Below are 22,924 nucleotides of genomic sequence, written 5' to 3' on the forward strand. Positions count from 1 at the left end.
GCAGACATGGGTTGATGACTTCAAGAGTGTAATCGATTGCGATTTTGGAAAAGCAATCACGATTACTCACAATTACATTTATGTTGGTTCCGTTCTTGGAACCTATATTTGGAAGACAATATAACGATTGCGATGAAAAGGCCTCATGAGACGTCATGACGTCATTTGCTGTCTATGTCATAATATACCCATTGCATGATTTATAGAAATAAGCATTTCGGTGAAGGCCAGTACCGCGCCGCGATACACCAAGACATGCTACCAAATAACGACCTTGGCCGATACTTTTTGTATTTGTCGATTGTCCATACCCGCGCAGGACAAGTAGTCGTGTCTTCTTAATCTGCGGCCAACAACATAAATGCCGCCCGGGGCACCCACTGAGGAAAATGATGCGACCCGTGCAGAAATGACTATTTCTGAGTGCGTCTGACGAAAGTTTTTCGTTAAGTTTTCCTATAGTCTGCTACGTTTGGATGACGCCAATAACTTTTGATCACATGGCAAGAGTTAACAGCATACAATAACATAATATTAACAACAGGCCCGCCCGAAGATGTTATAGTTATAAATTACGTGCCCTGCATTTTCGCGCTTGGCATGACTTGACAGCAAATACACAGTAAATCCATATCGCATCAAAACTTGTCTTCCAGTTGTGGCGAAAATCTTGGTCGTAAAATGGGAGTTTGGTGAACTTGGCCCGCCAGAAATTTTATTGATCACCCTAGGGCGGCCAAAAACCACCATTTTTGGGTGGGCGAAATACTGTTTTGGTCCTGATTCTAGCTGCAACCCACACTAACATAATGCATAAGCGGGTATGGTAGCTATAGTGGCAGATCCAAATTACGAGTATGGAATTGATGCCCGTTTCCAGTAGAGCCGTATGACAATAAGATAAAATAAACATAAAATTCTGCCTACAATCCACTTCATACATACATTTCGAGCTGCCGTTATACGAGTAACAGCAAATGACGGCCCATTAATATGTTTTATCAGCAGCCATTGGTTTTAATGCTTTGATGTAGAAATCGTCATTTTAAATTTGACCAGTACAAAATTTCAAATCTTTGTCCGGTGTACGTCAGACTCGAGTCACCTTTTTCGTATGACTTCACTTGATTCGAGTCACTTTGCTAAAATGACTTGACTTGACTCGGAGTATCAGAAATGTGGATTGACTCGTGACTCGGAGCAAAATTCTCGAGTCAATTTCAAGTCATCAAGTAATCGATGTCGATAAAATCACTGTATCTGGCATATATTCGGAGGGTTCGCGAAACTCTGGTGTAACCCGTAAGAGAGACCAATCATTCAATGACTGTGCGTCTTACTGAGCCTCCATTGTTCTCTCACAAATAAATTGACCGCAAGCGAAGTGATCGAAGCTTACAGCTTACGTGGTGGTAAATTAGTATAGTAAAGTAATTTAATAGCAAATTGTCTATTTCTGTTCTCTGTTCTTACCTTGACCAAACATATTGTTTGATTGAAATTGAATTCGAATATAGTTTATATAGTGCCTCAACCACTGGCACAGGCTCGAATTGTATCATATCAATTTGTAAATGGGCAATGTACTGCACGTCATCAATTCGTTTCTCTACTCTCTATTTTAGCTGGTAAAACTATAAACTGCGGATATGCAATTACTTGTGTAGTTTAGCAGTTCTACGTATATGTGAGCGAAACAGCACCTTCTTGCGTCTATTTAACTCTAAATACCTGTTCGTCGGCTCAAAATCAATTACCACTCAATCTATATTTCAGACAGCTAGCAGATGAAATGACGTAATCATACCTTATACGAAAAAACAACTTCACTGGAATTGTGACTGACACTTGACTTGACTTGACTCGACTTGACTCGAGTCACCTTCGAAAATCGATTGACTTGAATTGACTCGAGTCAAAATGTGTAATGACTCGAAATGACTCGTGACTTGAAGGTACTAACTTGATCCCAACACTGGTGTACGTTAATAGCCTACTGCTCGTCAAGCAGCAATTGTCAAAGTGCATAAAAAACATCAACATCAACACACACGTTACTATATTTGAAACTAGACAGAGTGGTGATTATTATCCTGCGAGACAGCAGCGTCTGGACGATGGAGTGTATTGATAGCCTGATATATGGCATAGAGGGTGTTCTAACAATCACGGTACCACATGTACAATTGTACAATGTACATTGTACATGACATCGAATATGTTTTTACTACGTACAGATAACTTGTCGCGCAATGACTTACCAAGCTACGGTAGTACTTGTGACACAATAATGAGCAGTGGCGTTTGGCCATCAATAACTGTTGTTTGTTTACATCAAGGTCAAAAGTAATCATTCTTTCACAAAGAAATCGATTAGATATGTGAAATAGTCGATTACAATTACTTCGTAGTTTTTTCAAATGTAATCGATTACGATTACTAATCACGATTACTCCATGTCTGCTTACCAGTAACATCGCATTTCATAATTTTGTAACTGAATTATATTCCCGCTGTAGCATCATATCAGAACAACATGGATGAGCAAGCCGCTCAAGGAGGTGGCGAAGACGGTGCGTCTGCACACTGTAAATGATTGAGTTCCAAGTGGTAACAAGTCTTTGTTTCCATTTTCAGAAGAGAGTAATGTTGGTATTAACAATTCTAAACCAGATTTGGGCAAGAAGAAAGAATATTCGAACCTGAAAAAAATCAACATCTTTTATAAAACTCCGATGGTTACATTTTGGATGAATGTAATCTCTTTTCTGGTATGAAATTGTTTGTTGCCAGCGGACTCAACTGGTTGAATGCACTAGTACTATGATCCATTGTTATCTCGGGCTATGTATTATTTGCTATGAAGTCAAAGCAGTTAGCGTTGATTTTCAAGTAGAAGTAACGCTACTAATTTACATTATATTAGCAGAAGAAGTATGAACTTCCAAGACATGTAGCAGCAACTTCAAGAGAAAGTAAAAAATGTAAGGTCTGAAAAGGACTAGTATGTGTAATTTCAAAAACTGATCTTGTCAAGGGGTCATCCTCTTACATACATTTAGCAGGTAATCGGTGGTGGCCGATCTTTTAATTGTGAGGTGAAATAGTTTACCATGTCAAAACAATATGGGGCACCAGATGTCAGTTATTGTTTGGCCTTTGAGTTCTGTCAGAGGCTAACACCCAATTGACTTGACAGTTTGACTTCATTTCATAGCACTTGATGAAGTTGTGTTTGCGCAGAAACATAGGATAAACCAGAAGATTTCATACACTCTTAACTGTGTACCATTGCGATTTATGTATGGTGCACCCCTTTAAAATGAAGTTGTCATTTACACATTTGACAGATGAGCTTGACCTCTCTCAACAAATAAATCTACTCTGGGAATTGTTTTGGAAAAGCACACGCTTAAATTTTGTTCAAACGAGAGTCGGTCTTGAAATATTTTTTTCTGGATATTACTTCATCATACTAATCAAATACTCTGCAGGAAAAGTGACCCAGATAGATTGTGATGCCGAATCAGAGAATTCTATTCACAGTGATCATGGGCAGTCCCATAAACAATAGCCTGCTTATCATTGTACACCAGCGAAACGCTATAGATTGTAACGGGGTTAATTAAGTACTATCGGCATTGAGTTACGTAAAAATCATCACACCGGCAGTAACAAACTTATCTTTAACACAGTTACGGTAATGTAGTTGAGGCGAGTAACGTTACAGAGTAATGTAAAAACATGCTGATATGCCTTGAACCAGTCGTTCTTAACCTTTTTCATATCGTTACCCCAAGAAGAAAATGATGTGATGCAATTACACCTTTTCAAAAAATAACTTACAGCTTGCGCTCAATTAATTGTAAAGCAACACAACGGTGACGTCATAATCTACACTGAAATGCCTGTTAAAAATATCAAGTCAATGAAAAGCTGATGCTGTTTTCGTGTTATACTGTGGTCAAGTCTAGGCAAAGAGGTGGATAATAGACAGCATCTCATGTAATTGTCAATCACAAACTTATTTCGAATTGATAGATACCATTGAAGAAAATTCTACTTCACAACAATAAGTTGAAGGAGATTTAATCAGAAAGTTCAATGTCAATATGACAAAGATTGGTTATTCATTTTAAAGGCGTCCAAAAGGTTCCAATATCTTCCCCTCGTGTCTTCGAAGGCATTTTGATGATGTGTGACTTAAATCTACTGACTAGGCCAGACCACTACACTTTTCAATACTAATAACTATATTTCTATGATATTGTTACTGCATTATAGGTGTATAGCTAAATTTAGACACCCCTTGTTGTCTTTCAATTTGCCAGCATCCGCAACAATATAGGATCGACACTAATGTAATATACTACATTCGACCCTGTTATTCGTAATCACTTCTATGATATCACAGCAGGCATGGTGTGTTTAGGGAAACGAAATATATACAAGGTTGCAAAAATGTATGTTAGCCTACATTCATATTTACGTTTGAAAAAATTACAGTGCAGCTTTTAAAGTATATAAAAATGTCAATTTGAATTACCCAAAAAAATTGTTAAATTACCCCTTTGGGGGTAATTACCCCCAGGTTAAGAACCACTAACTTAAACGATGCATTTATGAGGCCCAAGCTTAAATTTTTTCAAGCTTGTCACATGAAAATTGAAATCGCAGTTGGAGAAAATTGTCACAGTGCCAGAAATATGAAGTTGCACGGGTACCCTAGTTTGAGAACTGCTGGAATAAACAGTTACCTGACACTGCACAACCTTCAATGATATCTGAAATTATTTGACATTTTGGTATATCGATAAAGTCGACTAGTGAATGTGCCATAACATCGACAGATTTTTTTTCTGTCTTTCAGGTGTACCTCGGGCTCTTTGCTTATGTGATTTTGAGCAGTTTTCAGCTTAGCGGTGTATTTGTTTCTGGCGCGGAGTATGTACTGCTGTCATGGACGTGTACTTTACTATTTGAAGAAGTTAGAGAAGTACGTTGATTGTGTGCATAATATGATAACGTATAATCCTTAATATATATATATATATGTCACCGCATGCACGGATTTTTGTGACGTTACAGATGGTTACCATTTTCAAGCATATATATATATATTATCGGGATGGCAGCAATATTTGTTATTATATTTGTGGATCATATATAACTAGGGCTGGGAAAAATCGAGTACCTGAGTGATTTGATTCTGAATCATGTATTATGCTTCGAGTCGAGTATTCGAGTATCACTCATTATGACGTCATAACAGAATGGAAGATGTCAAAGTTCAAATTTGTACCTCTCATGCCACCCGAAAGAATATAATACCTGTTATCCATCACATTAAAGATATTTTGATATTTTTTCGACCTTACCGATTCCATAGCACTTTGTGACAATGTTGTGGTAGTTTTGTACGAAATGTTTCGTATCCTGGGATACGGTTAATTAAGATTTAAAGGCTTGCACAGTGGAAAATAGTATCGAAACTATTATTCTCGTCGATAAATACCTTTCAGTGGCGAGGAGCGTATAATTTCAGTACTCGAAAAAATCGTCTTTTACTACTCGACTAGAATCATTAAAATTATTACTTGATTCAGATTCGAGTACTCGAATCATTATGCCCAGCCCTATATATAACAATCTTTATTGAGAATTTGAATTCCTTGACTTTCGGCGCAGAGGTTACGCCTCTGGTCTTACAGACCCAGGTGTGGGCTTCTCAAATCTTTTGAACTATGTACCTTTTTGATTTACGAGTATGTATGGTGTACGTAGGGTTGAATTTAAATCAAATGGTGTTTTAAAACACTTTATTTTAAACATGTTTTATAAAATGCCTTTAAAAGAATTGGGGTTTCTTTTCAAACACTGTATATAATTATGCCATCATTGTGTAAATACTTTCGACAAAACATGGACGGACGATTTGCACAAAATACAGTTGACATATATATGATGTGCGGTGGCTGGAACGCTCGAAACCATCATCGGTTCTGCAGTTATAGCCTGTACATTGTAGATATATAGATCATTGGTACGGAATGGGTGTTCTGAACATGATGACCGCCAACAGTGGACGAATCGAAACTAGTCTATATTGTATATAAATTATCAGATGCTCTCTTGCATACATTTCAATTGAATGCACTACAATATATTCCATGAGACTTATTTTCCAGTTTATTAATCAAGAACCGAAGAATCTCAGGAGAAAAATTCTGGTTCACATGAGAGAGCTGTGGAATGTCATGGATCTATCCAGCCTTATTATGTTGTATATTGGATTTGGGATTAGGTATAGTAAAATACGTTTTATTCAATGTCCTGCTGATGTGAAAAGATATCTCACAGCTTTCCAAGCCAAATTGCTCAACAGCTCTTACCACATCCCCATCATTCAGAAGTTCTTGTACATGTTGACCCAGAAGATTAGGTGTGCCCAAAGTGTCATCAATTTTTGTTGTCATGCCTTCTGTTAAAGTTTATATGTTTATGATATACAGAAGGTACCACAACTGAAATTGGGCACAATGCTAATTCTGGTGTCCACAGATAACTATCAAGGTTATGGACCACAAAATATCAAATCAGTGGAATGTCTTACATAAATTTTGTACAGATATTATATCAATTACTTGGACGTGACACTGACATTATACGCGATTGCATTCATGCTACAATGCATGCGATTGGTACATATATTTGCAGTTCACCAGATTTTGGGTCCTAAAATCATCATGGTCAAGAAAATGGTAAGACGAACTCGTTCATCTATTGATGGCACTGTTGATATCACTGTTACTTCACAGTTGAAAGATCTTTTCTTTTTCCTCTTCATCCTGATCGTGTTCCTTTTGGCCTATGGAATAGCCAGCCAAGCTCTGCTTTATCCCGGCGAGACAAGTTTTAGTAAAATTCTAGTCGGGATTATCTATCGACCGTATTGGCATATCTATGGAGAGCTCTTCCTGGATGAGATAAACTACGATCCAGGTGAGCTATCTGCCAATAAGCTACTAGAAGCATTTCAGTCACAGTTTATTATCAGATGTGGACGCTTTCACATGCTCTGACACCAATGCTAGTCTTCCTCGGTGTCCTCGATCTACGCCCGTCGTGCCCATCATGTCCGCGCTCTATCTTTTGTTGGCAAATGTGCTGCTGTTGAATCTGCTTATTGCCATGTTCAGGTATGTGGATCTGTAATTTTCACGGTGCTAAGTTATATAGGGATAGGCTGTTACCGCATAAGCATTCGTGAAAGTCTGATATTGGAGTTATCCACCAACAAGTGAGAGTTTTGAAGTTGCAGTCACACACATTTCATCCACTCAAAACATCGGTACTTTTCAACCTGTGAGATGGTACGCACTTGTGCGGATGGAAGAAAATTGCAGTGCGGATGAGAAAGGTGGTGCAGATGAAAATCGTACGCATTTGTTCAAATGAACTTGAAAGGAGATTGAAGTACAGTGGCTCCCTAACTTTTGTTGTTGTGACGCATTTGTAAAAACTTGTGTGACTTACAACGCACCGTTACACTAGATTTTACAATAACTTTGTCTCGCACCAGGTGTAATGAATTAATATTTACGCACTATTATTGATCCAAAGTCTAGTTTGAAAGCAGGTGCAGTTGTAGGCATACACTGAATCAGCACGTCTGAACCTGCTTGCTTTCTTTCAACAATCATCACAATTTCGTAATAACAGTTCGAATGGAACGAGGTATCATTACAAACTCACATTTGTAACAAGCTACTGCAATGCAAATTTTTATTTATAAGGTAAGGGTTCTTAAAGTGTTAGTCGCGACATAAACCATGGGTCTCGAAGGGTGTCATTTTGGGTTGCGACAGTACCAGATCGATGTTTTAATATGTAGTATATGTAATGTTCGTTGAAATTCTTGCAACAAAACAAGTTCTTTGCTCATTGCTCGATTTCCTGTCAATAGTTTATACATATCCGAGGTCGCTGTCGTAGGTACTATAGCCAATATGCAAGACACATAGAAAAGTCGTTTCATAAATATGGCTTGATCATGAAAATGTGCCGACCTCTGTATTGTATTACACAAATGGGTTTAAATTCATGACAAGATTTTTCCGACATTGGCTTCACTGGAAAACGCTGTCGGAGACTGTTGAGATGCTTTAGTGTAGGAGTGTGCAGCGAGCAGGTACAGGACTACGATACAAAGGTATTTTGAATCCTACCCCTTCTGCGCCGGGACACATGAAAACATGTTTTGGCCAACATACGATTGGGCAATGGGCAAAGTGCGGTGCCAAAAAAATCAGCGACAATAAAACTCGGTCAAAATGGTTGGCCAAAACCTTTGATATTGATATGTCCGGTCGTGAAAATTGGCTGCACCAAATACTCCCGTCCTTGCAATCTAAGTAGACAGTAGTATAAATGCGACGTGACGAGGAAAATCATGCACCCCAATTGTTGTCTGTGTGTTTTCTATATCATATATGCCCGTAATGACGTAGATATACTAATATTTAAAATGCAATTTGAACGTGTGAGGCTTGGGTTGCGAGACGCCGCCAAAAGTCAGATTTGGGTCACGGTCTGAAAAGTTTAAGAACCACAGATTTATGGTTTTTGGAACAATTAGTTGGTTTGTGCGAATGAAATGTCTTTTGCAAAGTGCGGATGGTTCTGGACAAGGTTGAAAAGCACTATATTAAATTAGGCGTAGGATGACAAATCACCGACACTAAATGTACATGTAAACTGACGGGTGATGTCGAGTTACGTCGAATTTAAGCACTGTTACGGAAAACCTTTTATTTCAGCTACACGTTCCAGAAAATCCATAACCAAGACAACGAGATTTGGATGTTCCAGCGATACCACCTAATCACAGATTATTATTTCCGTCCAAAATTGGTGCCTCCTTTAATCATCTTTTCTCACATCTACCTGCTCCTAACGTTTATTTGTCGAAATTGTCAAACTTCGAACGAGCCGGATCCAGAGGACCAGTTCCGTCGCAAATTGAGTGAGTATCTCTCAACTAAGTATTTTAAATAGTGGTTAAGTGGTGGTCATTACTTCTCACTTTACATTTCAAAACGCATTGAGATATAGGATGCAGTCTAATATTTTGAGTAGTCGTTCAATCAAACACCCACCATGCCCTAAATCATGTAAATAAGAGGCATGTACTGTACAATCATAGTGTCCTATATCTCGTTGACACAAGGAAATCTCATGGCTCACTGCAATTGGTCTACGTCACAATTTCCATTTGGCCAAAGGCAATTTTACGGTAATCTTTTGACCGACTTGCCGACCGCGAAAATTGGTATCAACCGAAAGCTACCGCTGTGCTGATTGCGAAAATATAAATTTTATCCTGCTCGTGGTCCTCGCCACAGAATCCATTTTCTCCTGCGATATAGCCTAAATATAACCACTACTCTGGAATAATTTCAAAATTAGCTGCTGGATAAATAGGCTGGACGTGATATGATCATTAAAAAATCTGTTTCTCAATTTTGGTGCCATATATGTTGCGATCATACTCAAAGATCTCGTCGGAAGCGTTACGTGTTATATTATTACATTCGCCACCACTTATCTTTAAGGAAATGGATTTTCGGCATTTGTTCATATCAAATCGAAGGCTCTGATTTTCAAGGCACTACCACATATTTCAAGAAATTCAGCTGCAGAATTCCCTTTGAAACATTATTAGTCTGCAGCATTTATACATATTGTATGATGTTATTTACAAATAAAAGTCATCTTGTTCCGGTTTATCACTAGCCTACAATTAATATTTGCACAGATGACGGTTGTACGATAATTGAGCAAAATTTGAACTAAAACTTTTGGGGGTCTGCAGGCGTCTGTGACGTTCCAAAAGGGTCCGCGATTACAGAAAGGTTGAGAGCTGCTCTAACGTGAAGCTGCGTCTTTCTGAAATCGGAAAAGGAATAGCAGAAGTCACTGATGACAATAAATATTCATTATAATGTTTCCGTTTTGTGTGAAAATTTGTTATTTTTGTTCTTCTGCCACTCTGTTGATTCACATCTCATCTTGAGCACCTGGATGTGTAATTAGATTACTGTCTTGGTGGCTCAGAGCAAATTCCGAATTCTACACAAAGTTGCAGATTAGTAAAGGTAAGAACCACCGATCTGGCTAGACATAACAATATAGCTTGTTACACATTCTTCAAAATTATTGCTAAATGGCGTGCAATTTCACACTACATACCCCTGCTTTGTACTCAAGGTTAAGAACTACTGCTCTGTACTATTTGATCCAGGTTCTTTTCTTCCAAAATCTTAACTCAAAAGCAGGGGTGGGCTAACTTCTTTACATGCAGGTCAGATATAAATACGCCTTGTGAACTAGGGCCACATATTTTTTTTTAATGTAGGCATTGTTTTATTTAGTACAACAATAGTTTCAACAACAGCAATACACCAATACTTTCCCAAATGTAACTGGATTTATGGTTAAGTGGTGGGTAGTACTTCGATACACTGACCAAATTGTGAAAGAAAGGAGAAGACGTAATTTATTTTTGTTTTTGATGTTTTTGGGGCATATACACCGACTCATGATATACATACACACGATCTGTGCAGATGCATACCATGAGTGCATGACGCTAGACAAGGTAAGTGCAGATATAGCCTTGTATGGCTTTTTAAGTCTTGCACCACCTCTCCATTAGGGCTCTTCAAAAATGACTTTTTTTCTCAAATCGCACTGGCTACCTGATAAAATTGTTAGGTTACCTAATTTAAGCCTACACACCAAATTTGGTTCAATTCCAACCTGTAGCCGCATTGCTACAGGAGAAGAAAGTTTCTACTTATTATGTAAAAATAAATAACAAATTTACACCACTATAATAAATAATAAAGAATTGGTCACCGTAAATACTATTTTATTCAAAATCCAAATTTTTCTACGGCGATAACTCCGCTTCCACTGGTTGGAATTGAACCAAATTTGGTGAACATCGTTTCTATAGACAACCTAACACTTTCATGGGGTGAACAGAGAATTTTCAAATTTTTAGTTAATTATTTTTATAAAATAAATAGAAACTTTTTTCAGTAGCAATGCGGCTACTGGTTGAAATTGAACCAAATTCGGTGTGTAGGCTTAAATTAGGTAACTTAACAATTTTATCAAGTAGCCAGTGCGATTTGAGAAAAAAAGTCATTTTTGAAGAGCCCTACTCTCCATACTATCCCAGTAATGCATGATCGCCAAGCACGGAAGTCACAGAGTTACTAATCAGGTCTTTGGTCTGACCCGGCCGGAGATCAAACCCACGAATTACCGATCAAGAAGCCGGACGCTTCACCATTACGCTATATGTCGAAGTGTACCCCAATACCCCATATTAACAATGTTTACAATGGTCTTTTTATCAGTGAGTTTTCCACATGATTATTGATCAACAATGATGTCCATGACCACTTGATCATCTTACTCCCCAGATATCCTTCAATAGATATGCTGCGCTGACAATCTATAGTGAAAAACTCATTGATTGAGTTGTTTTGATGTGAGGTTACGAGTGTACAACGGGCCATTTTGCATCCGTTCAAAAAGTATATCCTTTCCCATCACCAAAACCAAAAATATGAGGTTGTAGTATATCTGATTTACGCATGAGTTTTAGTATTGTGGCCGGGGTATGAAAATTCCCTATTTATGATATGACCATAACAAACGCATTCGATGTATTGACTGATAGGAAGCCATTGGGATGGGTAGGTGAATTCTGTTGAATCATTGACCACGGCCTGCAATAGAAAACATAAGAGCGCATGGAATCAGTGAAATTAATTTTACCAAACTACTTTGAATTTGACAACCTGTCTAATGATGTTTCCAATGGCTTAAATAAATGTACGGAACACCATTAATGTAAAGTTATGTTTTGTGGGAGGTGCGCTACATTTAATTGTACTGATCGTGCCTCAATTAGTTATAGTTTCACGTGTCGTCAGAGAGTTCACTCCTAAATTCCATATTGTCAGGCTAGATCAGGGGTCACCAACACGTGGGCCACATGCGACCCTCGGGGTCATATGTGGCTGCCCGAGACCTGATTTTTAGATTTCGGAAGTACACTTAGTAAAGCATTCAGAAATGCTGAAATTGATTTCAGTTTAAAGATATTGTTGTTGTTCGAAATATGGTATTCTGCTGTGCCCAACGTCACTACTCCTCACTTATAGCTGATATGGCTTCGGCAATGGTAATACCATTCGATGGAGGAAGAATAGCTGATATGAATGGGCATATTGCCTTGACGGGCAATAGCCCAGACACTGTCAGCAAGACCGAGACGCTCAGAGAACCACTTGAGGCTACCCCACGCTTTGTGTGAAGATATAGTTTTCCATTAAATACCCTGTCTAACTAACCCCATATATATTCTTTAGTCGCTGAAAAGTGTTGTCAGGAATTGTGCACAGCTCACAGTTCAAAATTTAATGAATGTGATGATCATGATATTTTCTGCTGTATTTGTATTTATAAAATATATATTTCTTTTGTGGTACCTATGTCCGTCACCCATGTTAGAGAGCACGGCGCTATACGGGCATTAAGTTTTAACGTGGTTGCCAAACTGTGTGGCCAATGGCTATTTTATCTCAATATTGAATTGATGCGGCCCGTGGCTTCTACAAAATTTGAAAAGTAGCCCGCGACCCGTTTTGAGTTGACGACCCCTGGGCTAGATCCTATGGATGCGAACGATTCCATGGGTCTGTGTTTTTATAATGGCTAGCCCAAGCTGTATCATTCAATTTAACTGAAAAAGACATAAATCGATGCCTGCTAAACTTTGAAAGGTAACTTCCAAACCTCTTGTTTTGCTGTTACTCTTGTCAAGACTGTGCAGTGTGCAAGTGTGCATTTTCTGACTTCCACAAATTCGTTAAGAAATGGATTTGAAGGACGAACATTGGAAGGAGTTGCGCCGTTGGGAACACTGGCATGCACATGAATTCTTCCAGAAGAAACATCAAGATGACGAAAAAGAGGTGGATCGTCAACTAACTAAGCTGAACGACAGGTGCTATTAATATTTACTGACTGCTGTCATGCAGCTTGAAATTGAGTAACGGACATTAGTATCCAAACTTCTAAAGAAACTTGAAAATTCTCACCACGGGATTGTTGAGATTGCAGTATAACAAGTATTAGGATTACCATATTTTGGAATCCGGAAACGTGGGCACTTTTTACAAATTATAAAAGTCTGATTACCGGACCAGACAACTGCTGATTCCAAAATTTGTACTAGAAATCTCATTGCGTTGACTAAAAAAATTCGTCTTTCCGACTCGACTCCCGGATTACTCACTTTTTACTGATACTGCTATCGGTGTTGACTAAAAAAGGTCATTTTTTCAGTCCTACTCCCGAATGACCCGCTCGTACGTCCGCGGTACAGATTTCGCCTCATTTATGGCGTTTTCTTGCTTTGACGGATTTCAAAAAATGAGAACATTAAAGCGTGATAGGAAGACATTTCTGATTTCCTGAAATAGGAGGATAAATTCTCATAAAGGATTTATGGACATATGGTACCCCTACAAGTATCATCTTCAAATGATAACACAGAAAGACATTGACCGTTGTAGCTAAATATGTCACCATTACCATGCATTGACAGAGGTGGTAGGTCGTCACACATTCACTGGAACAAGTCTGAGCCATATGGTCTCAATTCGCGTAGTACAGCTTTGTGAGTAATCTCCATTCTCCATCTTTCTTATTACCAACTAATGTAAAATCTCATAGCATGTTTGTAATTTCCAATGAAAACAACTATTCACAAATGCATGACGTGATGATTGATATGTGGGTGAGATTTTTATGTCTATGTAATGCATGTATCATTGGTGCAAGACTAATGCCCGACTTCTGAAACAGCGCATCAAGTACATAGTCTGTAGAACAATAACCCATTATTGGTGCTGTTAAACCCTATTTATTTGCAATCCGCCTATAGCCCAAGGTGGACTCAGGCATGTGTGACACATAGACTATCAACAGCATGGAACCTAACTAATTCCATATGAGCTATCAAACAAATTTGCTTACTGACACCAGGAGCGTATAGAGCCGATAAAAAAATCAGGCGTTGGATAAGTTCTCAAATTCAGCAGGGTAACATCACTCTGTTAGGGTCATGTAAATGCTGTCAAAGTCTGTCAAAAAACGTGATTCGAGTCGCCATAGCACTGACACGAGCTACCAGCTCATGACTGAGCACATCTCAGGTCTTCGAACTCACTCGACTAATTTCACAGTTCATATATATTGCGTGCCTCGGCGTTAAATTTTTTGTAGCATCGTAAGCTGGCCAGGCACAAGGTGGCATAGACCCAGATCAGGCTAGAAGCACATGTCTAGTCCTGTTGATGCTAAGGTGATGATCTTACTCAAACTGCAATCTCTTACCTTCATAGGATGGAAGAGGAATCACTATCAGCACGTACCAAGCTGGACGCGATCATTCAGAAATTCAACCAACTCGAGAAGCGCGTGGACTCGATCAAAAGCCCACCAAAAAGTACCTTGTTTTGTTGATTATTATGATCTGGGCCTATTGGTATGCTGTGCTATTTGTGCTACTCAGTGGTGGCTTTTGGGGTGGGCGAGGTGGGCGGTCGCCCGGGGCCCCCCAGGTCGAAGGGCCCCCCTCTTTGGTTTATGCGCTTTTTTCAGGGATAATAGCGAATAAACATGGAAATCCGTGTACCAAGCAAGAATATGATTCCGTACAGATAATCATCATCAAATCTCTGCATTTGTTACAAAAGTCCCGTATCCCTATAATCATCACGTCTCTGCATGCGGTAGAATTACTTGGTAGTGATGTGGTCTATCCATGTAATAATAGATATGGCCGAATCCAGCATCTGGCCAAACCTTGACGCGGTGAAAGATAGATAATTATAACAAATTCGAAAGGGGGGTCTGGGGGGCGGAGCCCCTTATAAGTTACGGATAGATACTTATAGGGGGGCCCCACCGGTAAGTCTCGCCCGGGGTCCACCCGTTCATAGGGCCACCGCTGCTGCTACTAATATGGATTTCAGCTACTTGCACTCCAAACCAGTGGTCCAGATGTTTGGTTGACAATAAAAAATCGTTTGAAAGAGGGGCAATGGCAGAAAACGTGTAAGAACCACTGATGTAGAGTAATTATTTTGAGGTCGTGGCCAAAAGCATTTGGGGACCCGTGTTTTAAACCATCTTTTTCTCTAAAACAGTGGCTTTTAACCTATACTAACCTACCGTGGCGACACCTTACGCCAGGGGTGGGCAAACTTTTGAGCTCGCGGGCCGCATTCAACATCTGAATCCATTCGCGGGCCGCACTATATAAAATGGGATCATAAACCAAAACGCAATATTGGTATTTGATTATATAGTGAGGACATGGAGATAATATATGTGCTTATTTAAAACAAAACAAACTTAACTTTGATGATATCGTACACGCGTCAGAACGATAGTGGCGGGATTTCATAGGCTGGTCGACCTCAATAACCAATTTGTCAAAACTATAGGGATGAAAGTCGGTCGTCCCGATTCTTCATAGATTTACTAATTTCACTTTTGGTTCAGTTCCAGGACACACAATACTCACAGAATCATAACCATGTTAGCTTCTACTATGTGTAGATAAAATATAAATGCCTCAATTCTACGCATAAAGAGATCGAATCTACCTAAGATACGCGCGAATCGGTTTTTATAAGCATCCCACTGAAAGAATTAAAACTGGAGTGGCCAATCTGAAATCCCACTCGTGATCCGAATTGTCAATCTCGTTTAGGATTTCTGAGATGTTTAGTAGTTGAAACCTTTCAAACTGTGTGGGCCTTGAGATCGAGCTGTCGCGTCAGAAATTGAACATAAGAAATAAAATAGGAAGTATTTACCTTAGAACAGTGGTTTAAGACACGCCCCCCCTCCCCCCCTTTTATAATGGTGAAAGATTTCGCGCTCGCTCTCGTCATATTACAAAACGCAACCAGGTTGCTAGCAACCTAACAGATAATTTGATAGCATGGAAGGTTACGACTATGGTTGAGGGATTTTGAAATATGGAAATTCAGACTAAATACAGAGCAACAAACACGAAATTGTTGGTAAATCGCGCGAAGCGCGAAAAAATTTTTCAGTTGAGCTCAGCTTCGCGCCCCACTTCTGATGCTTTCACGCACCCCAGTTTGAGAACCACTGCAGCGGGCCGTAGTTTGCCCACCCCTGCCTTACGCTAATGTGCCAGCCTTCGGCGAACCTCAAATTTTCGCCAAGTCACAAAAGCAAATATCTACAATATTACACATCCAATCCATTACTATAAAATACTGATGCACAATGGAAGCGTGCATCAAGACCAGTGTAAAAAGGACAAAACCATCAAAACAAGATTTTGGGGGTGAATTTAGCTACAACTTAGGTAAAAGGGACAAGAACCCTGTTTAGATGTTACTTGTCTTTTAAACCATTCATTATGTACTTGGAAGTCCCCTCTACTTCTATCAGTCAGTCATTTATTGATAGTTTTATTTATTCAAAATCACCACAAAACTGCGATATGATAAAAAGATGGGATATGTTGAAACGACTGACATGTAAATAATAGAGATGTACACCTAATGAAAAGTTTTGAGTTGACAAAAATCCGATAGCTGGTCTATAACAGTTATAACCCCTAAACATTGGCTGTAATATGTGGGGTTACGACGATGTAGGTTGGTGTATTTCTGTGATTTTTCACACAAATTTTATAGGCATACTTGAGGGACAGTGTAGACCTGTGGTTCTCAACCTTTTTTTAGACACGCCACCCTTTTTGATAATGAAAAATTTCGCGCCACCCTTTTTGATAATGAAAAATTTCGCGCGCCCCTTATCGTCATATCACAAAATCCAACTGGGATGCTAGCAACCCCAACAGATTGTTTGGTGGTATGGACGGTTATGAATGTTGATGAGAGAACAAAAATATATGAAATTGGGTCTATATAGAGAGAAACGCGTATATAGGAGGTAAATCGCGAAGAGCGCGAAAATTTTTTTCAGGTGACCGCTTCTTCGCGCCCCCCTTCAGCTGTTTCAAGCCCCCAAGTTGAGAACCCCTGGTGTAGACCAAACGGCTCTGTCAGGCTGGAGACTTTTTGAATCAGACGTTATATAGCAGTGCCATCACTGATGTTTTCATGATGTTCTTTGAGCACAATGTAACTTGCCAACAGGGGTTTTGCATTGGTGTTCCTGCTTCCACCTCACGGTCTATTCTGCCTGGAAACTCCTAACCCAGTGTGAACTTACTTTGCTGCTCGTATTTTTGTGTCAATTTCATAGACTTGCAACTAACGGTGACTAGAGAGAAAAAAGGCCACATTGCCGTCAGATGGTTATCAAGTGCCGTGTCTTGAGAAATTATTCTGTGGCAAGTATTTCTCAATAAAAATCTCAACCTTTGATAAAGATTTGCTATATCAGTGGTTCTCACCCGCCAGGCTCTGACAAGTCTCCTGCCAGTCAGCCAAGTTATTAGAATTCTATATCTTAATTCCAAAAGAGAGAGAGATATGGTATTCTTTTTCGCCTGCACTATCAAGATGCTTTGACGACGGAGATGCGATACGGCCTTTATAGTAAGGTCATCTAGTCTGCAAACCCGGTTTTTCTCCTCCATGCTATCAGTGATTGCTGAGCGCCTAGCAGGATAGCCGCGGAACCAGTTTTCGAGTCTTTGGTCTGACCCGGCCGGGGATCGAACCCACGACCTACCGATCGAGAAGCCGGACGCACAAGCATTACACTATCTCGCTCGGTAGGTCGTGGGAAGAAGTTAGAAGCTGCTCCATCAATTAGAGAAATAGATCAAACAAATATGAAATAAAACAACACATTTTTCTGCATAGTTCCGTAATAAAGAGTTCATTGTTTACTTTTGGCATACCTCACAATAGTGCAAGCGTTGTGCAAAACTATTTAAAAGTCGCCTGCAACTAGTTTCGGATAAGAAAACCATGTGACAGCGACGGAGACTTTTAGACAAACTTCGTTAAATTCTGACCCTTGGCAGAGGTTATAGCAAACAGCAAGGTTGCTTTTTTTTCAAAGGTTACCGTACATTCACAATCAAACCAGCGCTTGTTAGCAGGACTTCTTTAGCGTCACCTTACAGAAACTTCAATAGAACCAAGTATAAATATCTATTATCAATAAGCCAACAATATATAATGTTTCCAATATGACATTTGAGTTACATACATTTGTTATGAACTATAAATTTAGGGGTAATGTTTATTTTTGAAGGAACCCGGTCTGCTACATTTGTTTCAAAGTTTTACTGGTCCGTGAGGTCCAAAAGGTTGAGAACCACTGTGCTAGATTACAGAAGCATTTTTTATTTACTTAGCATGGCTTTGCCGGCCGGAGGAAATCATTATATGTTTGACACCACTGTTTTAGAACCTCGGTTGGTTGTGTCATATCAACCAAATGATATTTCCTTGAATTAGTGATTGACCAGGACCATTGTCACAATGCGATATAAAATAGGTATGATCAAGAAATATCAGATTACTGTTGATGTGTTGTAAGTGTAACTGGCGTTATATTTTTGTGATGTTATAATAAGCTCTGGAATACTAGACTTGAGTTGAAGCTTATACTTGATCTACTCAGGATTGAATCATTTGGCCAACCGTATCAGTGAATGCTTTGTTTTGGGCTGTTGTCAATGTTATGCCGTGCGCTACATCATAAATGAGATCTGTGGTAGGCGATTGACATTGCATTCCATCTCAATCTTACTTTGATGTTGCAAATACACTAAGCTCTTTTTCTATTAGATCCCACCAAAGTGACCATGGAGCCGAAGACTAAACATGAAATATCTGAAGTTCCAAAATTGTCGCCAAGTCCACAAAAGCAATGTGGTGAATGTATGTCTCTTCATTTTCTCGAACGTATTGTTATCATCCTGTTGGCCGTTCATGAAATGTATGTCTTAATCATGCTGGGTTGTCAAATTGAGGATGTTTATCCTTCGTAGCCATCTATTCAGCCTTCCGATAGCCAAGGCAAAACTAAAAATACATCCTTGACAGAGCCCTGTCAAATTTGTCCTTGCATGCATGATCAGTAGTCACTGATCCACATTACCATTCTGCTGTATGACCGTACAGCCCCAATCCTTTCTCTTGGACTGGGGCTGGCTTGTCTTGCCAGTTCCGAAAGGACGGCCAGCGTGAATCAAATCAGCTGCTGCTGGTTTGCCAGAACAGAGGTATAACCACAGTTGAAATACTTTTTAACACCAGCCCCACATGCAGGCAAGGAAATACTGGTAGCACTCTGTTTGGAAGGCTTGAAAGACTTGTTTCCATTTTCACCAAATCAAAATTGGTTACCACTCAGCTGATACCTGTCATGTGACATTGCTTGTGAAACTCATATGGTGAAAATTTTCAAAAGAAATTCCTGGAAAATTGTTTATTCTGGTTATTTATGCTACGGTGGTTCTAATATCTGGCAGCCCATGTCCACGTCAAAGCGAGATGCGCAACTTATCCAGATTCAAAGCTGACGAAAGTCGTGGTGCCGGCAGATAAAGTATCGTGGAAGGTATGTGTCAAAGTTTTTTGAAATCATCCGACTTTTCATACTGTTTAAAACTGTGTAAAATCAAACTGTAATGTTACCTTAGCTCATCTTTCATCGCTGTGACTCAGGATGTGCATGTCGTCGTTTCATAATTTCTATCAATCGAGCGCTTTTGGCTGACGTTGTGGGAATGATTTTCATGAAGGAAAGTTTTAACTAGAACGACCAATAGTGTTTTCCGAAATGATTTACCATATTATCACAAAGCATATTGGATCCCGATACTTGATAATATATGCTGGATTTTATCCAGCTTAGGTAATTTCAGGATCACCTTATCCGTTATGGATATTTGATACAGACTTTTTCAACCCTTCTCAGGTTACATGGAAGGATTACGACCCACCATCATACACCCACTCAACCGTGGCAAAGAACCCAGAATGGGCAGATGAAGATTTGGAAAAATACGACGTGAAATCAAGGCCTAAACTACCCTACAATTTATTTGATCAAAAGAACAAGGTTTTGAGGAGAAGTTACACGGGGACATATGAGGTCATTGACGGCATACCAAGGTAACATGATAACACTTGGAGGTTGTCAACAAACGATATAATGAATTGGCTGAGGTACTCTAGTATGTTTTATATATTGACACCTCTCAAGTGCTTCTGTTTAAACGGTTTTTGAAGCCATGGTACTTAGCCAACATTAATTTCACAAGGAGGTAGTCGTTTTTGAATTTGATTTACATAGCTTTAGTGATACCGGTACTGATAAGTATTCACAACAAATTTCCATTACAATTCTATGTATTGTATAGCCACAACAGTGCTGCATCGGTCATTCTGTAACACCATTAGCCAATGTGCATTAGTTTCCATCAATTTCTTGTTGCCTGCTTTTTTCTATGCTATCTTCTTTGCTTTTCATTCAGTGTGCATGCCTCCTCTTTACATCGTCTTGGCCAAGGTGGGTGTCTGATTCCATAGATTACTCCAAGTCGCTTCGACGCCTTCCTATCTTTTCATTGTATCGCATTTTTGTGGTTTATTGAACTGATAAAATTGCTTATAAACCAATGATGATGATGATGATGATAGTTTCAGACGTGTGACTCGCATATTCGAAAGCTCTAACCGGCAAGTGACGAACAGAAGGGTGCTAATTGCGATAAACCCAATTTTCCATTTACCCGAAAGAAGTTGCAGAATAGCTAGCAGAGGTGGTCAAGATAGTCAGGAAGGCTATCGAAGTAGAAGTAGAGAAGCAGCCAAAAACTACCTCAAGAAGTCATAAATACGCTCTCGTTGACCATCAAAAATCAACGAAGTAGAAGTGGAAGTTGCAGAAAAGGTATTTATTTGACTAAGTACTGCAGGTAGATGGAAAGTACTTGAGTACTTCGAGAAAGTAGAAGTACTTCGTTACTGACCACCTCTGAAAGCTAGTTCATGATTTGATTAGCATATGCTTTGTTTGGAAATTGCCGTAGGCGGTTGGGGTATATCGGGGTTTGTCCCTCATTTATCATAGTCCCAGCAAAAAAGACACCGATACATATTTTGCTTTATTCCCAGTTTTCCTGAAATCTGAATTGAAGCATTCCGATGTCAGTTGTTGTTTGGTATTTCAGAAATCCAAAGGGCAGGACTGGTATCCAGGGCCGGGGCTCGCTGGGACGGTATGGCCCCAACCACGCTGCCGATCCCGTGGTTACCAGGTGGAAGAGAAACAAAGCCGGTGATGTTGTGAAGACCAACGACAAACCAGTCCTGGAATTCGTCGCAGTCCTTAGAGCCGATACAGGGGAGTGGGCCATACCTGGGGTGAGTGCAATGTTGTCTGATGGGTTTAGTTCCCCATGTCATTTTTATAAGATGATATTTAATATTGATAGTAATGGATAGATAACAAGAAGAAAGCTGGTATTAGCTTCAGTTGCGAGATTTTGAAGCCTAACTTTCAGGCCATGGCACAATATTATGCGTGAATGTAGTTATTGATGCTATTCAGAGGTGGTCACTTGTCAGAAACGAGGTAATTCTACTTTTTTACTTTTTCGAAGTACCGTAGCGGAATGTGGGGCACAATGGGCAAAAATATACATTTTTAGCCATAAATATATTTCGAATCCATAAATCCCAATGAACTTTAGCAAATTGATGGATGAACATAAAACACACATTTCCAAATAAAAATGATTTGAAAATACAAAGAATAACGCGAAACAATAACTTCATATTGTTAATTTATTCGCTAAAAGCTTTTCGACTAACTCTCATCAGTAGCGAACGTTAGTGATGGGGTGAATCAAATTCGAAATGTAAGAACTATTTTGTCTGTATGACGTAATAATAACAAAAACAAACAACTAGTAGACGGGCTAGATACGGTAGTAACGGTACAAAACGAACGTTAACGAGTACATATTCGGTTACAAATAACCGAAAACACAACACATAACATTAATGAAATATTCCAAGGGTGTAGAGGCGTTCCTTCTGGCGACAGAGAATCGGCTTTCGTAGCTTTATGATCGTAGATTCCAGGACCTTTAAATGAAAAAGAGAACGGCCACGAGCAAGTATAGAAAATTGACTGTCATTGTAATGATCAGCACATTCTGGATGGGATAAGAGATGCTGTTCAAGAGACTATAGAGATTTGTGCCAATGAACTCTATGGTGGTGTCCTTCCATCTCCTCCATTCTCAAGGTCTTCTTTTGTTAAATTAATGCGATTGATCACTTGTGATGTCGAATTTAGTTTCAATAACACCATATATACACAGATCGATGGTGTTGCAATGGGATCGCCGCTTGGTCCCATTCTGGCTAACATTTTTGTGGGGTATTACGAAAAACGGTTATTCGAAGATATTGATCGACCATTAATGTATCAAAGATATGTTGATGACACCTTCGCCATATTTGAAAATGAATCCCAGTGTGATTTGTTTCTGAGCAAATTGAATGGTCTTCACCCATCACTGAAATTCACCATGGAAAAAGAGGTTAATAATTCATTAGCATTCCTTGATGTTGTAGTGGAAAAGACGGGTGCTAATTTTGTTACATCAGTTTACCGTAAGCCTACATTCAGTGGGCAATACATTTCGTGGGATTCTTTCTGTCCAGTAAAACGTAAAGTAAATTTGATAAGAACTCTGGTACACAGGGCTCTGATGCTTTGTAGTAAAGTCAAACTTGATTCTGAATTGGAGAACATTCGGTCAATCTTTCAGTCAAATGGTTATCCT

General features: G+C 39.3%; 1 protein-coding gene across 2 annotated transcripts in view; it reads left to right on the plus strand.

Moving 5' to 3' along the window:
- Positions 1-22,924, plus strand: part of LOC145437219 (transient receptor potential cation channel subfamily M member-like 2) — a 122,402-nt gene that overhangs the window by 95,941 nt on the left and 3,537 nt on the right. Inside the window, exons 15-28 of one of the 2 annotated variants that reach the window (XM_080314413.1) lie at positions 2,520-2,573; positions 2,638-2,771; positions 4,871-4,996; positions 6,189-6,304; positions 6,629-6,761; positions 6,819-7,002; positions 7,058-7,199; positions 8,820-9,025; positions 12,955-13,087; positions 14,490-14,593; positions 18,906-18,998; positions 19,592-19,680; positions 20,041-20,237; positions 21,299-21,491. The exons of the other annotated variant lie outside the window; for it this stretch is intronic. Coding sequence (XP_080170539.1) covers positions 2,520-2,573; positions 2,638-2,771; positions 4,871-4,996; positions 6,189-6,304; positions 6,629-6,761; positions 6,819-7,002; positions 7,058-7,199; positions 8,820-9,025; positions 12,955-13,087; positions 14,490-14,593; positions 18,906-18,998; positions 19,592-19,680; positions 20,041-20,237; positions 21,299-21,491 — 1,904 coding nt within the window. The remainder of the gene's footprint in view (positions 1-2,519; positions 2,574-2,637; positions 2,772-4,870; positions 4,997-6,188; positions 6,305-6,628; positions 6,762-6,818; positions 7,003-7,057; positions 7,200-8,819; positions 9,026-12,954; positions 13,088-14,489; positions 14,594-18,905; positions 18,999-19,591; positions 19,681-20,040; positions 20,238-21,298; positions 21,492-22,924) is intronic. 2 annotated transcript variants of the gene reach the window in all.

This window comes from Botryllus schlosseri, chromosome 4 (genome assembly GCF_051294905.1).
Source record: "Botryllus schlosseri isolate E-star chromosome 4, Bs_hap1, whole genome shotgun sequence".
NCBI lineage: Eukaryota > Metazoa > Chordata > Ascidiacea > Stolidobranchia > Styelidae > Botryllus > Botryllus schlosseri.